Raw genomic sequence first — 13626 nt, 5'->3', positions numbered from 1 at the left:
TTTTATTAGCAGAGCGCTTTTACCAATGCTCAAAAACGCTTTACAGTTAAAACAAAAACATCAAACAAAGTGAACAGAACAAAACAATAAAGAAAATAATTATAAGTTAAAAGCTTTAAAAATTTTAAGTTAAAAGTTTTTAACAGTTTTTTGAATGTGGGAAGGTCTGAACAGGTATGGATGGGTTTAGGAAATGAGTTCCAAATTGTAATAGGATGTGTTTCACTGGGACGCACTGACATTGGTCTTGGTCTTTGTATCGGTATTGGTCGAATATTTTTAGGGGTAAACAGCAAAGGTGGGTAGTAACGCGTTACATGTACACCGTTAAATTTACTTGATTAACATTTTGAGAACAATGTACTTTGAATCAAAGTTTTAATAGTCTGTACTTTTTACTTTTACTTGAGTCCAATTGTCAAGAAAAAGATAGTAATTATGAAGAAAGTATTTTCTCCATTAGAGGGTATAATGCTTCATTTATGTATTTTTTTTCTCACGTCTCGTCGGTGTACAGTGTGTGTCTGAGCTCTGTATTTTACTAAATTTATTCTCAATCTAACACTCGCCAAGTTTCCTTGCAAATATTTGTTTCACCAATAAGTGGAGCTGTTTTCTCAATAACATGATGCGTGAGTTTTGTTTTCTCCGTGCGTTGTTTGGATTTTCCTGTCGTCGTTGTACAATTCTTGGGACTATATGGCTAATAATAATTTGTTTACAAGTTGAATTAAAATGGTGAAATTTATAAATGTAATTCTAGTGAGCGCACACCCAATCAGGTCGTTTTCTGTATTCTACTAAGGATGTAGAGTGCGATGCAGCAAGCAATGGTGTAGCATAAGCAGCTCGACCAAGCTCTAAATAAGATTCATAAGTCACATCGACTTACCTGTTTCTTCACTAGCAGGTCAACGTGTTCTATGGTGTGTCTGTGGTTGAAAAGAAAAAACTACCGTAAACATCAGCGAATCAAGAACTCTTGTGTCCCCACTTGTGAACAAGCCGTCAGTGTACCTTTTTATACCATCCCCCAACAATGATGGCAGGTACAGTATCCTATTTTATTTTTCTTTAATTTTATTATTACGACGTATAATACATGTTTTGGGATAGTTATTTTGAGGTTTAGGGGGTATTTAGGGGCACCTAAAGGGTTAATTCCGATTTCTGCGGTAATTCTCGTTCGTAATCCGGGGGACTACCTGTAATTTGTTTTGCATTGTACAGATTTTTTCCCCCTTTTTTGATAAAGACTAAACACAAAATAGAAAAAGATTTATTTCAAATGAGAAAAAAAAAGAAGTAAAACAAACAAATTTTTAACACATAAATGCAAAATTTTAGAAATGAACATGCAAAATGAAATGAAAAATTACTAAATATTACATTGATAAAATGCAAAGTAACCAAAAAGGTTTGACTATGTTAAAAAAGAATACGTTAGGGAAAAAATAAAAAGCCTGTTTAGATCAATTTTGTAACTGATGGAATTAAAAATGCCAAAGAAACGTTGAATTGACAATCTCAATACCTACAAATTACCATAATTTTCGGAATGTGGTGTCCACATACTACTACACTAAAACACTTGCAGCTCAATGGCCTGTAAAAATCCAGAAATAAGCCGCGCAGGACTATAAACCACAAATTGAATGAATAAAGTATTTTCCCCTTTTTCTCTTCCTATTCCCTTTTAGCCAAGCTGGACATTGCCGCAAATGTGATTGCTGAAAACTTGGGTCGTAACTGGCGTAGATTAGGACGACAGCTGGGTCTGACCGAAACTAAACTGGATTCCGTCTCAACGAGACATCCGAACGATTTGGACGAGACTGCCAGAGAGCTGCTGAAGGAATGGCGCAAGAATCGTGGATCCGAAGTCTGCGTTAAAGACTTAGTTAGGGCTCTCAGGGCATGCCACCAAAATCTCACAGCTGATAAAGTGGAGGATGCCTGGATGATACCTCAATAGAGAACCAATGACATATTAATATTTAACCCATGTATATAATGCAGCAGATTTGTGGTCATTTAGAATATGTATTAAGATATAGGTGCGCATAACACAATCTGAGATGGTTGGAAAGACCAATTTATTTACAGTATTTGCCCGGTAAATAAAATTCTTTTTTACTTGTACTTGAGTATATTTTATTTATTTATTTTTTTGGACGACTACTTTTACCTGAGTAATAATATTTTGAAGTACCGCTACTTTTACTTGAGTAAAATTTTTGGCTACCCTACCCACTTCTGGCAAACAGACGTCGACGTAACTCAGACCTTACAGCTCGTTCCACCTGCTGAAATAAGGAATCCGAAAATGAAATTTTAAATCACAATTTAATAGAAATAATTTTTAAAATAATTAAAACAAATCATTAAAATAATTGAAATAATCATAGAATAAATAAATAGAAATACAAATTAATTGATCATTTAAAATATTAATATAATGAGTCATTAAACATTTTTTAAATAAAAATTAATGATTTAAAATAAGTTCATAAAATAATTAATCATGAAAATAATTAAAAATACATTCATTCCTTTTCAATGCTGCTTATCCTCACAAGGGTCGCGGTTATGCTGGAGCCTATCCTGGCTTACTACGGACAGTAGGTGGCGTACAGCCTGAATCGGTTGCCAGCCAATCGCAGGCCACAATGACCCGTACAACCATTCACGTATACACTCATACCTATGGACAATTTAGAGTGTTCCATCAGCCTACCACGCGTGTTTTTGGAATGTGGGGGGAAATCGGAGTCCCCGGAGAAAAACCCACGTAGGCACGGGGCTAACATGCAAACTCCACACAGGATGGCCGGAGCTCTGAGATTGTACCCTTGATCTCAGAACTGTGAAGCAGACGTGCTAACCACTCAGCCACCTAATTAAAAATAATTAATCATTGAAATAATTAAATAAAAAAAATAAAAAAAAAAAGAAACAATGTAATATATCAGGCGTGAAATATTTGGGCTATAATTTGACTTCAGGTATGACATTATCACAGAAAGCTGCTACCGTATAATAGACATATTTTCAGGTGATTCTCTTTAAATGTACACCATACAAAAAAATAAATAAATACAAGTACTGGGACTGAAATTCTTACATAACACGAAAGTGACTTGGTTGTATTTATTGTCGTATTTCGTGTTTTTATGACATATTAAAAATATCTGTAATTACTCGAACTAAAAAAACAAAAGCTTTTGTTGGAGAAAAGTACATCTTTTATGCCTTCAGGAACCTAGCTACCGAGTTTCTAAAGAAAAATCCATGTTGATAAAGGTTCTTCAGGTCATTTTTAAAGTATGTATCATTCAATTAACTGTACAGTTTACCTACTTATTGTGGTCATGCAAAAAAGTAATTCAGGTTTATAAATTGTGCGTGTAAGAAAACAATACTCTGTACAAGCCTGACATCAGCGAGTGTACAGCTGAGGTTTTCAAAAGACGAATTTAGACTGCTAAATGGTGTGGATACATTTTATTATAATTTATTAAAAGATACATAAAGTTGCTCTTATTAAAAAAAAAAAAAACAGGGGTTTTGAGGAAGAAAAAAAATAATGCCAATGTTTAAGTCTTCAGGAAAGTATGTAATGGGTAAAAATAGGAGGCTTTACGAGCATGCCTCAAACACAAAGATCCTTCCAAAATGGAAGGGTTACCAGACTAATTTCCGGATAGCCCCAAAAATTATGTGACCAATTTGATGCGTTAAGTACTCCTAACATGCATGCTTTTGGAATGTGGGAGGAAACTTGAGTACCCGTCGTAAACCCCACACAGGAAGGAGGAGGAACAAGCAAACCTTACACAATGTTGCATGACAGTCAGACATTCAGTCATGACAGTGCCACCTCAATTACATTGAATTGTATTATGAGCAGAAAGTTAAATGAATAGTTTTATGGCTAAAGTGTTTTTAGAATTATTTTTGAATAAATCGTACCAATGAGAAAGGTGACTCATCTTCAAACTGTGTACACGTATGGCCATTGACAACGCCGGTATGTAACTACCTAACTCTTATTTGAATGTTTTTTTTATCAAACTTGGTAACGCTACATATACTGTTTTGAATATTTATTTGGTTCACTTGGATTGACTCAGGTATGAGATAAGTGTATGTACATAGTGGTAGCTTTTGGAATACAAAAGGACAGATGGTTAAAAATGGTCCAACATATTCCCTCATCATTGTTCAGATATGTACAGTATGCTTTTCGAGGTACCGTAGTTGTTGCTTGTTGCACTTTTTAAGTGAAAACGTTTGCAAAACAGCACTTATTATGCAATTACAAGATGATTTTGTTTTGTAAGAGAAGGTACACCAACTGTATCAGTATTTCTGTATTTCTTCAGGATGTGAAAGGAATGAATATATGCACAAAACAAATGCGTACTGTACTAAAGTAATGTGAAATGAATGAATATATGCACAAAACAAATGCGTACTGTACTAAAGTAATGTTCAGGAAATCTTTTGAAATAACGAGATAATCGTATCATTGCAGATATTTTTAAATACATAACTGTCTGGGGCTTTGAAGCCTGCTTTTTTGCCCCTACCTTTAACCTCTCCTTGTCCCCTTGTTGAAATTGACACTTTCAGATGTATGTTTTATCGCGTTGTAGGTGTTTGCAGGTACTAGCAGTGGGGTGGAGATGGCTAGTAGAACTCAGCTGGCTGTCCATTTGGTCTGGATACTGTTTAAACTTATTCATTGCGCTTACTAAATTCTTTAAAAATATACCAACATATAACTCTTCAGATGTAGCATTGTTTATGTTCAATATTCTATGTTGTGTAATTTTGTGAACATTAGTTCCTATTTGTTTTTTGTTATGGTACTCGGTTTATTAAATTGTACACTCTTGAACTAATATGTTTGTAATGAAACTGAGTTGTACACCAACCTATTGTTTGCTCATTTTAATGGTAAGAAGGCAGTTGTCGTTCTTAAACACATAAAGTTAACTTGTAACCAGCTTTGTTAATCTTACTTTAAAAAAATAATGAGTTACAGTTGCAAATGACTTCTCCCCAAAAGTAAATGAGTTAGTAACTCATGTACTGTATAATTTATTCATCTTGCTTACTAAACTCTTTAAAAACATACTAACAATAAAATAATTACATTACCATAAATGTTTAATTAAGCATAAAGTTTATAAACATTGCGTTTTGAAGTAAATCCTTAATCTGTTATTATTGATGTACGTTTTTGTGTACCGTTACCTTCAACTGGAAACAGGGATGTTTGAGAAAACCATCTGGGGGCTGTGTGTGCCCCCCTCTCTAATCCCTATCATAAAAATCAACACGTTTGTGGCTCCTCTCTATCCCCTAACAAGCCCAAAAAGACTCCATCTCAACCAAGCATAATGTGCTTTCAAATAATGTTTTTTGAACAATATATATTGTTGAAATAATGTTATTTATTTTTATAATAATATTAAAGTACTCAATTAATATTCAAAATTAAGTTTGTTTAACTTATATCCATCTACTTTTTTATATTGTAAGAAATCTATGTTAGTAACATGCGGATGTTGTAATCTCAATGACCTATAAATCTAAAAGTTACTTTTTTTTTTTTTTTTTTTTTTTTTCTCCCCTGAACATAGAAGACGATATTTTGTTTTTTGGTGTGATAGTTGATGTTTTAAATAGAACACTCTACCACTAATACAATTTTAACGAAACTGAGATGCAAATCGTCCTAATGTTTGCTCATTTTAATAGTAAGACGGCAGTTGCCGTTCTTAAACACAAAAGTTAACTTGTAACCAGTTTTTTAATTTTACTTTTAAAAAGTAATGAGTTACAGTTACAAATGACTTCTCCCCAAAAGTAAATGAATTAGTATCTCATGTAGTGTATAACTTTAGTCATCTCGCTCACTAATCTCTTTATAAACTTACTAACAACGAAAAAGTTACATTCCCATAAATGTCTAAATATACAGAGTTTAGAGACAGTGTTAAAGTAAGTAAGTCTTCCAAACCCCCTGAATTTTCAACATTTTATGTCACGTAATTTTAATTTCTAAGTGAATATTAGTTTCCATTTGTTTTTGTCATGGTAGGGGTCTTTTAAGTGGAACACTCTTGAACTAATACGTTTGCTATGAAACTGAGTTGTACATCATCCTAATGTTTGCTCATCTTAATAGTAAGACGGTAGTTGTCGTTCTTAAACACAAACGTTAACTTGTAACCACTGTTGTTCATCGTACTTTAAAAAGTAATGAGTTACAGTTACAAATTACTTCTGCCAAAAAAGTAAATGAGCTGGTAAGTCATGGTGTGTATAAACTTATTCATCTCACTTACTAAACTCTTTAAAAACATACTAACAATAAAATAATTACATTACCATAAATGTTTAAATATGCATACAGTTTATAAACAATGCGTTTTAAAGTAAGTCATCCAAACCCCCTGAATTACAAGTATTAACACAGGCTGTTTATACAGCGCTTCAGATGCAGCATTCTTTTATATTCAACATTTTATGTCATGTAATTTTAGTTTCTAAGTGGATGTTAGTTTCCATTTGTTTTTGTCATGGTAGGGGTCTTTTAAATGGAACACTCTCCAACTAATACGTTTGTCATGAAACTGAGATGCAAATCGTCCTAATGTTTGCTCATTTTAATAGTAAGACGGCAGTTGCCGTTCTTAAACACAAAAGTTAACTTGTAACCAGTGTTTTTAATTTTACTTTTAAAAAGTAATGAGTTACAGTTACAAATGACTTCTCCCCAAAAGTAAATGAATTAGTATCTCATGTAGTGTATAACTTTAGTCATCTCGCTCACTAATCTCTTTATAAACTTACTAACAACGAAAAAGTTACATTCCCATAAATGTCTAAATATACAGAGTTTAGAGACAATGTGTTTTGTAGTTGGAAGTAAATCCCCAAACCCCAAGAATTACCACTATTAACATTGACATAATATCTACCTAACACTTCAGATGCAGTACTCTTTCATATTCAGCATTTTATGTTATGCTTTTCATGTTCTACACATTATTACCTTATACATTCTATAACATCTTTCACATCATAGATGTTTATATTAACTGATTGAAGAATAAGAACACTATTTACAGTATTTTGGAGCATTTGGTATTTATTTATATCAAATATATTACAGTCTGTTAAGAAAACTCAAACCTAAACTTCGGGACCATTCACCAGCGCAAATCTCTGAAACTGTATGTTAGGTCTACTGCACAATAACCAGAACACTATGCTTCATTGCGCCGTAGGCGGGAGCTATCGAAGAGGGCGGAGTTTCGCGTCGAGTATTGAGACATGTTTCGAATCAGTCGGCCTGCGGGATCGCAAGGAAGAAGTTGGGGAGAAAAGACTCTTCAGCAACAAAACGGGTATGTCACTAACTCTCATTTGGATACTTTTAAGTATAAAGAGCATGCTAACTTTGTGAAATAGAATGAATTAAACCCGGTTGAAATACATAATGTTTTGCCTAAATGTATATATGAGTACCAACCTATAGTTGCAGCAAAAAGCTGACTAGGGCTGAAGTCGATGCTCTGTCTGCAGTATCTGTGGTGAAATGTTCAAGCAAGCTTCAGACTCGAAAGATGCTGTACTTTGGAGTAAACGGAAGGAAGTTACTTGAATAGAACAACTGTAGTTTCACAAATGCTTGAAAATGAACCGCTGCTAATGCTTACACACGTCTCGTTGATCATGGTTGATCTTACCTCGTTGCTACTCATCGAAAAAATGTTCACTTAGCATTGCTACAAAACTAGCCTACACGCAGACCCCACCAAAATGCTCACTTAACAATGCTACAAAACTAGCCTACACGCAGACCACACCCACCCAAATCCCATGGTTCTTAGGGGTTTTGTTCAGACATGCCTGGACATGCCTGGACACGTTCCCCCTTCTCACCCACACTTTCCCATAACCCCCCTTGTTTCCCAACAGGTACGAGTCAAAGGGCACATCGCTTTCACCAGACATCCGGACATGCCTGGACACAGGTCCCTTCTCACCCACACTTTCCCATAACCCCTCCTTGTTTCCCTACAGGTACAGGTCAAAGGGCAACATCGGGTAATCCCTTAATTGAGGGGGGTGACAGGTGGGGGTCAAAGGTCAACCCATCAATCAAAGGTTAAAAGGTCAACCTGTCAATCAAAGGTCAAAGGTAGGGTCATAAATCATCATAAATCAACGCCCACATTCCTGAGTGAAGATAACCGCATTGTCCTTCTCTCTAACGTGATTAATTTAAAAAATTAATTAATGCCCGTTAACGCGATAATTTTGACAGCCCTACTATAAACATATTTAATGTGAAAGACGTTACAGAATGGATCATGTAATAACGTGTAGAACATGAAAAGTAACGTTAGTTACTTTGCCGAGTAATTACTCTTACATTGCGGTAACAGAGCTGCTAACTCGATTACTTTTGGAGAGAAATAATTTGTAACTGTATTTAATTAAGGTTAACAACACTGCTATCAACCCATGACACTCACCTGCGTAGTCAGGCTATGGTAGAACCAAAACAGTCGCGTGGTGATATAGTAGGCCACGACCACATCTACACTGTAATGCTCGCGTGCCACCAGGATGCACACTACACCGACTGCACTCAGCAACCAGCACATCAAGTGGTACCACCAGAACGAACGTGGCGAGTCTATGGGGAAAAAGACAAAGTGTGACGCTTAGGGATAGGAATTGATAAGATTTTTATGATTCAGATTCCATTATCGATATTGCGTAATGATTCGGTTCTTTATCGATTCTCTTATTGATTCCAATTTGGACTAATGGACCATATGATGTTTTGGGTTCAATATGTTTTATGGTTCATTCGCCTCGGGGTGTCGGTTAGAACACAAGGAGCGGAGAGTGGAGTTGGTCTTTGGCACTTTTAATCCAACTTGGCAACAGGCACAACTACAGTATATACAGGCAATGGCACTTGATATGAGAATCACTCAATGAGCAGATAAGAGCATGCGTGGAAAGATGTTGATGTATTTGTATGTGTGTGTGGAAGAAGACTGGAATGTGTAGGTATATGTGTGGTTCTGAAAGGAAAGAATTACATCACATTAGTGCTGATGCTATAAACAATGCAAATTGACTGTAAAGCAGTCAATGACACATATACATGACTCGCACAGTATAATGAACACAAAGGTGGGGGGGCGAGTGCGCGCGCACAACCCGGAAGCACGCTGCGCGTTATCTTGGCCATAAAAGTGGCGAAAACTAAGCACTTTACACTCATATGGATGTACAACATCATCTTAAAATGCTAAACTAACTAGTGCTGCAACGATTAATCGATTAACTCGAGTATTCGTTTAGGAAAAAAATATTCAAATTAAATTTTGTTGCTTCGAGTATTCGTTTAATTAAAGTGGCGTTGTAATGGTTTATTTTGAAAGTGTTTGCATTTAGTTTTATTGATTAGGGTGGATACACTGCCCTCTGGTCTGCCTCTTTTCACATGGCTGAATCCAACTGCTCCCTGTTAAGACCGACGCAAGCAAAATTTTTGTTTGAGCTCATGTTTTTTAATGCATTCGTAATTTATTTATAGGTATATTTAGCCGTTTTTTGTGGGAATATGTGTCTGAAATATTTGATAAGAGCATTGTAGAAAAAACTTTAGCATTTTATAGCATTTAAACTAGTGGACTTTTTCTATGTAAGTTAGCCAATTGTTCTTTTGTTGTACATAGATCCACATTTAAAAATATATATATATATACCTTTTGAGGCTCAGCCCAGGTATTTTAATTATTCATGTTCCTTATCCGATAACTCGATTATTCAAACTAACTAGTCCATGGATTAATCGACTACTAAAATATTTGATAGCTGCAGCCCTAAATTAACACATTCCCTCTTAACACAACGCGAATATGATGTAAACAACACTGTCCTCGACGCAGCAAGGACGAGCGGGAGCAACCAGCCGACGTAACAGTAAAAACACAAAACGGTCGCGCTGATAACGGCTCTAACTTACTATAAGAACCTCATGACATGAAGAGGAAATACTTACATTCGTTCAATGACGCACACAGATTAACATGTTGCCGCACTCTGCTCGAAATTTGCACCTTACGCCTATTCTCGGTCCCAGAATATGCAGCGTGTGTGACGTTGGACAATAACAGGAAGTAACTGACTGGTTGGTATGGGAACGAATGCATACCCAAGGAACCTTTCTAACAGAAAATCGCTAATTAAATCGTTTAGGATTACTTTAGAGGCATATATGTTATATTTTTCTTATAGAATATTCGACGAGGAATACGATAGACCCATTAATAGACTTTTTGGGAAAAATCACCATTTCTTTAAGTAGTCTCATGAATAATAACCTGGCCTTTGAAAATCAATGCAAAATCACTCGGCATCAACTCTTCAGATTATTTTTGGTGAGTGGTCACTCTTTGAATAATAATGCAGTCTTACTTGCTGATACGACTGTGTGTGCATAAACATGCAAAAGTTACGTGACGTAATTCGTGCTGGTTGGAATCTATAAGACAATTGTTAGATAAACTGCCAAACAATTCCATATACCGTAGTTTCCCGAATATAACGCGCACTTTTTTCTCCCAACATCAACTTGTAAAATCATGGTGCGCATTCTAAACGGGTACATGGATGGAGACAGAAGAAAAAAAAAAAAAAATATATATATATATATATATATATATATAAAACCATTTTTTTTTTTTTTTTGACACGGCCACGTTGTGTTGAAAAAACGTATGCGGCGACCCGTTGTGACCATTACGGTACATGACGTTACCATTCTGTTAAGGTAATACTTCACTCTAATCGGCCGAATGATTTCGTCTGTTTTAAATTCTGCTTTTTTCACTCTTCATAAAGCACAGAATTTAGTTTCTTGAACTTATTTGAGTCAACGTTTATTGCAGCTCCGGAACTCAGACCATAACAAACGTAACAACACAGACTTCCTGTGTCCGTCAACTATATCTGTCCCTCGGGAAACTCAAACCCAAATAACAATAGTTCCTATTGTTACTGTCGTGTCGACAGCGATGAGCTCTCTCGGATTTCCGACGTTCTCACTTTCATTTTACCCTATCAATCCATGGAAGAAACTTTTATTCATCATGATGAAACGAGCAAGTTATACAGCTTAAAAGAAAAGTCACATCTGTTTTGTTTTCTCCTAGATTCTTGTAAATTGGAGAAGTTGTCAAATCATATTATTACCGCAAATATTGTCAGTTTATGGTATTGTTTTGAACTACCAATGTGCTATGCTTGTGCTGTGTTTCACCAGTCAGTAAAATTACATTTCTGTATCTGTACACGAGCTCTGTTTTCTTGTATTCTTCTATGTATTGGTGCTAAAATTAAGTGCGCGTTATAAACGGGTACAATAATTTCCCCTCGATTTTACAAGTAAATTTGGGGTGCGCATTATACACGGGTGCGCCTTATATTTGGGAAATTACAGTAATTGAAACATACGGAACCGGTTGTCTATAGACCCCACTCACATGACGTCACAACCACGCCTCCGCGCCATATTGTCCGTCAGCTTATCGTGTTTACGCATTACCGCTACGTAAATTCCTCCTATTAAGGCGTGTTTTTCTGCTCGTTAACATTAATACTCAAAATGGTGAAGGCGTGTGTGGCGGTTGGTTGCAGTAACAGAGAAGATAGACGGAGAGACTTGAAGTTCTACCGTATTCTGAGAGACCCGGAGAGGAGAGCGAGATGGACTGCTGCAATTCGACGAGAAAACTGGGCACCAAACGATCACCACAGACTATGTAGTAGTCATTTTATACCTGGTAAGATGCATTTAATATATATTTAGAGGGTTTTGGGCTGACCAGCACAATTAAGATCATTGCGAGGCTAATCGCCGACAACATACAGTTTCACATTCAAGATGTTTATTTCTTCCGCCATCATTATTTTTTGAATAATATTTAGCTGGTGCCAAGTGAAAGAAGCTGGCCTCGTCTATGGATCATCAGTTAAACATGAGTGTCCAAACTTTTTGCAAAGGGGGCCAGATTTGGTGTGGGGGGCTACCTTGGCTGATTTACTTAGAACAATATATTTAAACAATTTTTAGCAAGCCCTTCTGTGTGTCACATTTGCTTTATTATTATTTTTTAAAATTCATAATTTCAACAATCTCGCCTTTGTGGCGTTCTCTTTCGACACTCGGGCTCTTGCGAAATACTGCTGCTGTGAAATTAAACTAGCTTCAAGTTGCTATAGTTTCTCGCTGCGTATCTTCCTTGTAATGTTGTCGTACATGTCAGCGTGTCTTGTTTGGTAATATCGCGTCACATTGAACTCTTTGAAAACAGCGACTGTCTCTTTGCAAATGAGGCAGACAGTTGTTGCATATTGTATTGAAGAAATAGTCCAATATCCACCTATCCTTGAAGCGTCGGCCATCGCAGTCAACTTTTTTTTTTATTAATTGTCGCCATTTTAGAAAATTGAAAGTAAAGGGTCACATGGGGTAATGTTGCTTAGAGTGCTGCTCTTAAAGTATTTCAAAGTATGGTGAGAATAGGCTGAGTTTCTGTGGACAAGATAGTTGTAGATATCAGGGTAGCAGATGTCAGGCAGAGACGGCGAAATATCGATTTAGGCATCAAATACGGATCTGGCGAATGGATAGACTGAAGCTTTTCCACATAACGCCTTTTATGCAACGCATCCAATGAGTTTACAGCGTCTGAAAGCACCGGGGCTTCCATTAATTCCACTATAAATTGCACGACAAATTGAAACCATTGAGAATACGGATAAACAATGACGGACAATATGGTGGCCGGATACAGCGACACGTCATTGTGTGACGTTGGTGAGTGGGGTCTATAGGAACCGGTTCTCCATTCCCATCCCTAGTGACGCTAACCAAAAAGAACAATTAGTGTGTACGTGAATAAAAAAAATACTCACATTCCTTGATAAACAGGTAGGTGAGAGTGAGCACCATGGTGTGTCCGCTGTACAGGAAGTCGCCACACATTATGGTGGTATTGGTCATGGACATTCCGGCACCGGATATCAAATTCAGAACTCGCCAGAACTTGCCGTAGAAGTCTCCGTACAGCTGATGACAGGAAGCAGAAAATAGAATAATGTGAATATTGTAACTCGTTGACTAGCGATAAAATTCACTCGAGAGGCTGGACTTGGGTATACTGCAGTCAATGGTGAATTTGAACTTCACCTTAGGCGCGCAGTTCATGTGCATGCCAGGCACAGGCAGGGTGGTGATGTAAATAGTGACGCAGCGGTACAAGTACAAAGTACCCGCGATGAAGAAGTAGCGTCGTAATACTATGGACCTGCAAAAGTGACAAACAGGGACGGTGTTCGGATTTGAAAGACTTGCATTGGATTGCACTGTATGTGCAGTCATGTGATGATGTCATACATACCACGAAAAAGTATTTTCCCACAATATAGATGCACCTAAAAGCCACCAATTTTCCCCAAAGCCGACAGCGCGACTTATAATCAGATGTGTCTTATATATGGATCAATATGGGTTATTCC

At 36.5% G+C, this 13626-nt stretch overlaps 2 protein-coding genes across 2 annotated transcripts in view; one reads left to right on the top strand and one right to left on the bottom strand.

Moving 5' to 3' along the window:
• sgms2a (sphingomyelin synthase 2a) overlaps positions 1 to 13626 on the bottom strand; it is a 55586-nt gene that overhangs the window by 11317 nt on the left and 30643 nt on the right. The window contains exons 3-5 of the mRNA XM_057844031.1: positions 13298 to 13415; positions 13024 to 13177; positions 8559 to 8722 (exon numbers count right to left, since the gene is read on the bottom strand). Of these exons, the coding sequence (XP_057700014.1) occupies positions 8559 to 8722; positions 13024 to 13177; positions 13298 to 13415 (436 nt within the window). The remainder of the gene's footprint in view (positions 1 to 8558; positions 8723 to 13023; positions 13178 to 13297; positions 13416 to 13626) is intronic.
• On the top strand, positions 919 to 2156 carry LOC130920666 (FAS-associated death domain protein-like). The gene is made up of 2 exons (XM_057844033.1): positions 919 to 1049; positions 1701 to 2156. Exons 1-2 carry the CDS (start codon positions 1040 to 1042, stop codon positions 1973 to 1975), a joined length of 285 nt encoding a protein of 94 aa, XP_057700016.1. The 5' UTR covers positions 919 to 1039; the 3' UTR covers positions 1976 to 2156.

The sequence above is a fragment of the Corythoichthys intestinalis genome, chromosome 8 (genome assembly GCF_030265065.1).
Source record: "Corythoichthys intestinalis isolate RoL2023-P3 chromosome 8, ASM3026506v1, whole genome shotgun sequence".
In the NCBI taxonomy this organism is placed as follows: domain Eukaryota; kingdom Metazoa; phylum Chordata; class Actinopteri; order Syngnathiformes; family Syngnathidae; genus Corythoichthys; species Corythoichthys intestinalis.
The sequence above is the reverse complement of the archived record's forward strand: the minus strand, read 5'-3'. Positions and strand labels throughout refer to the sequence as shown.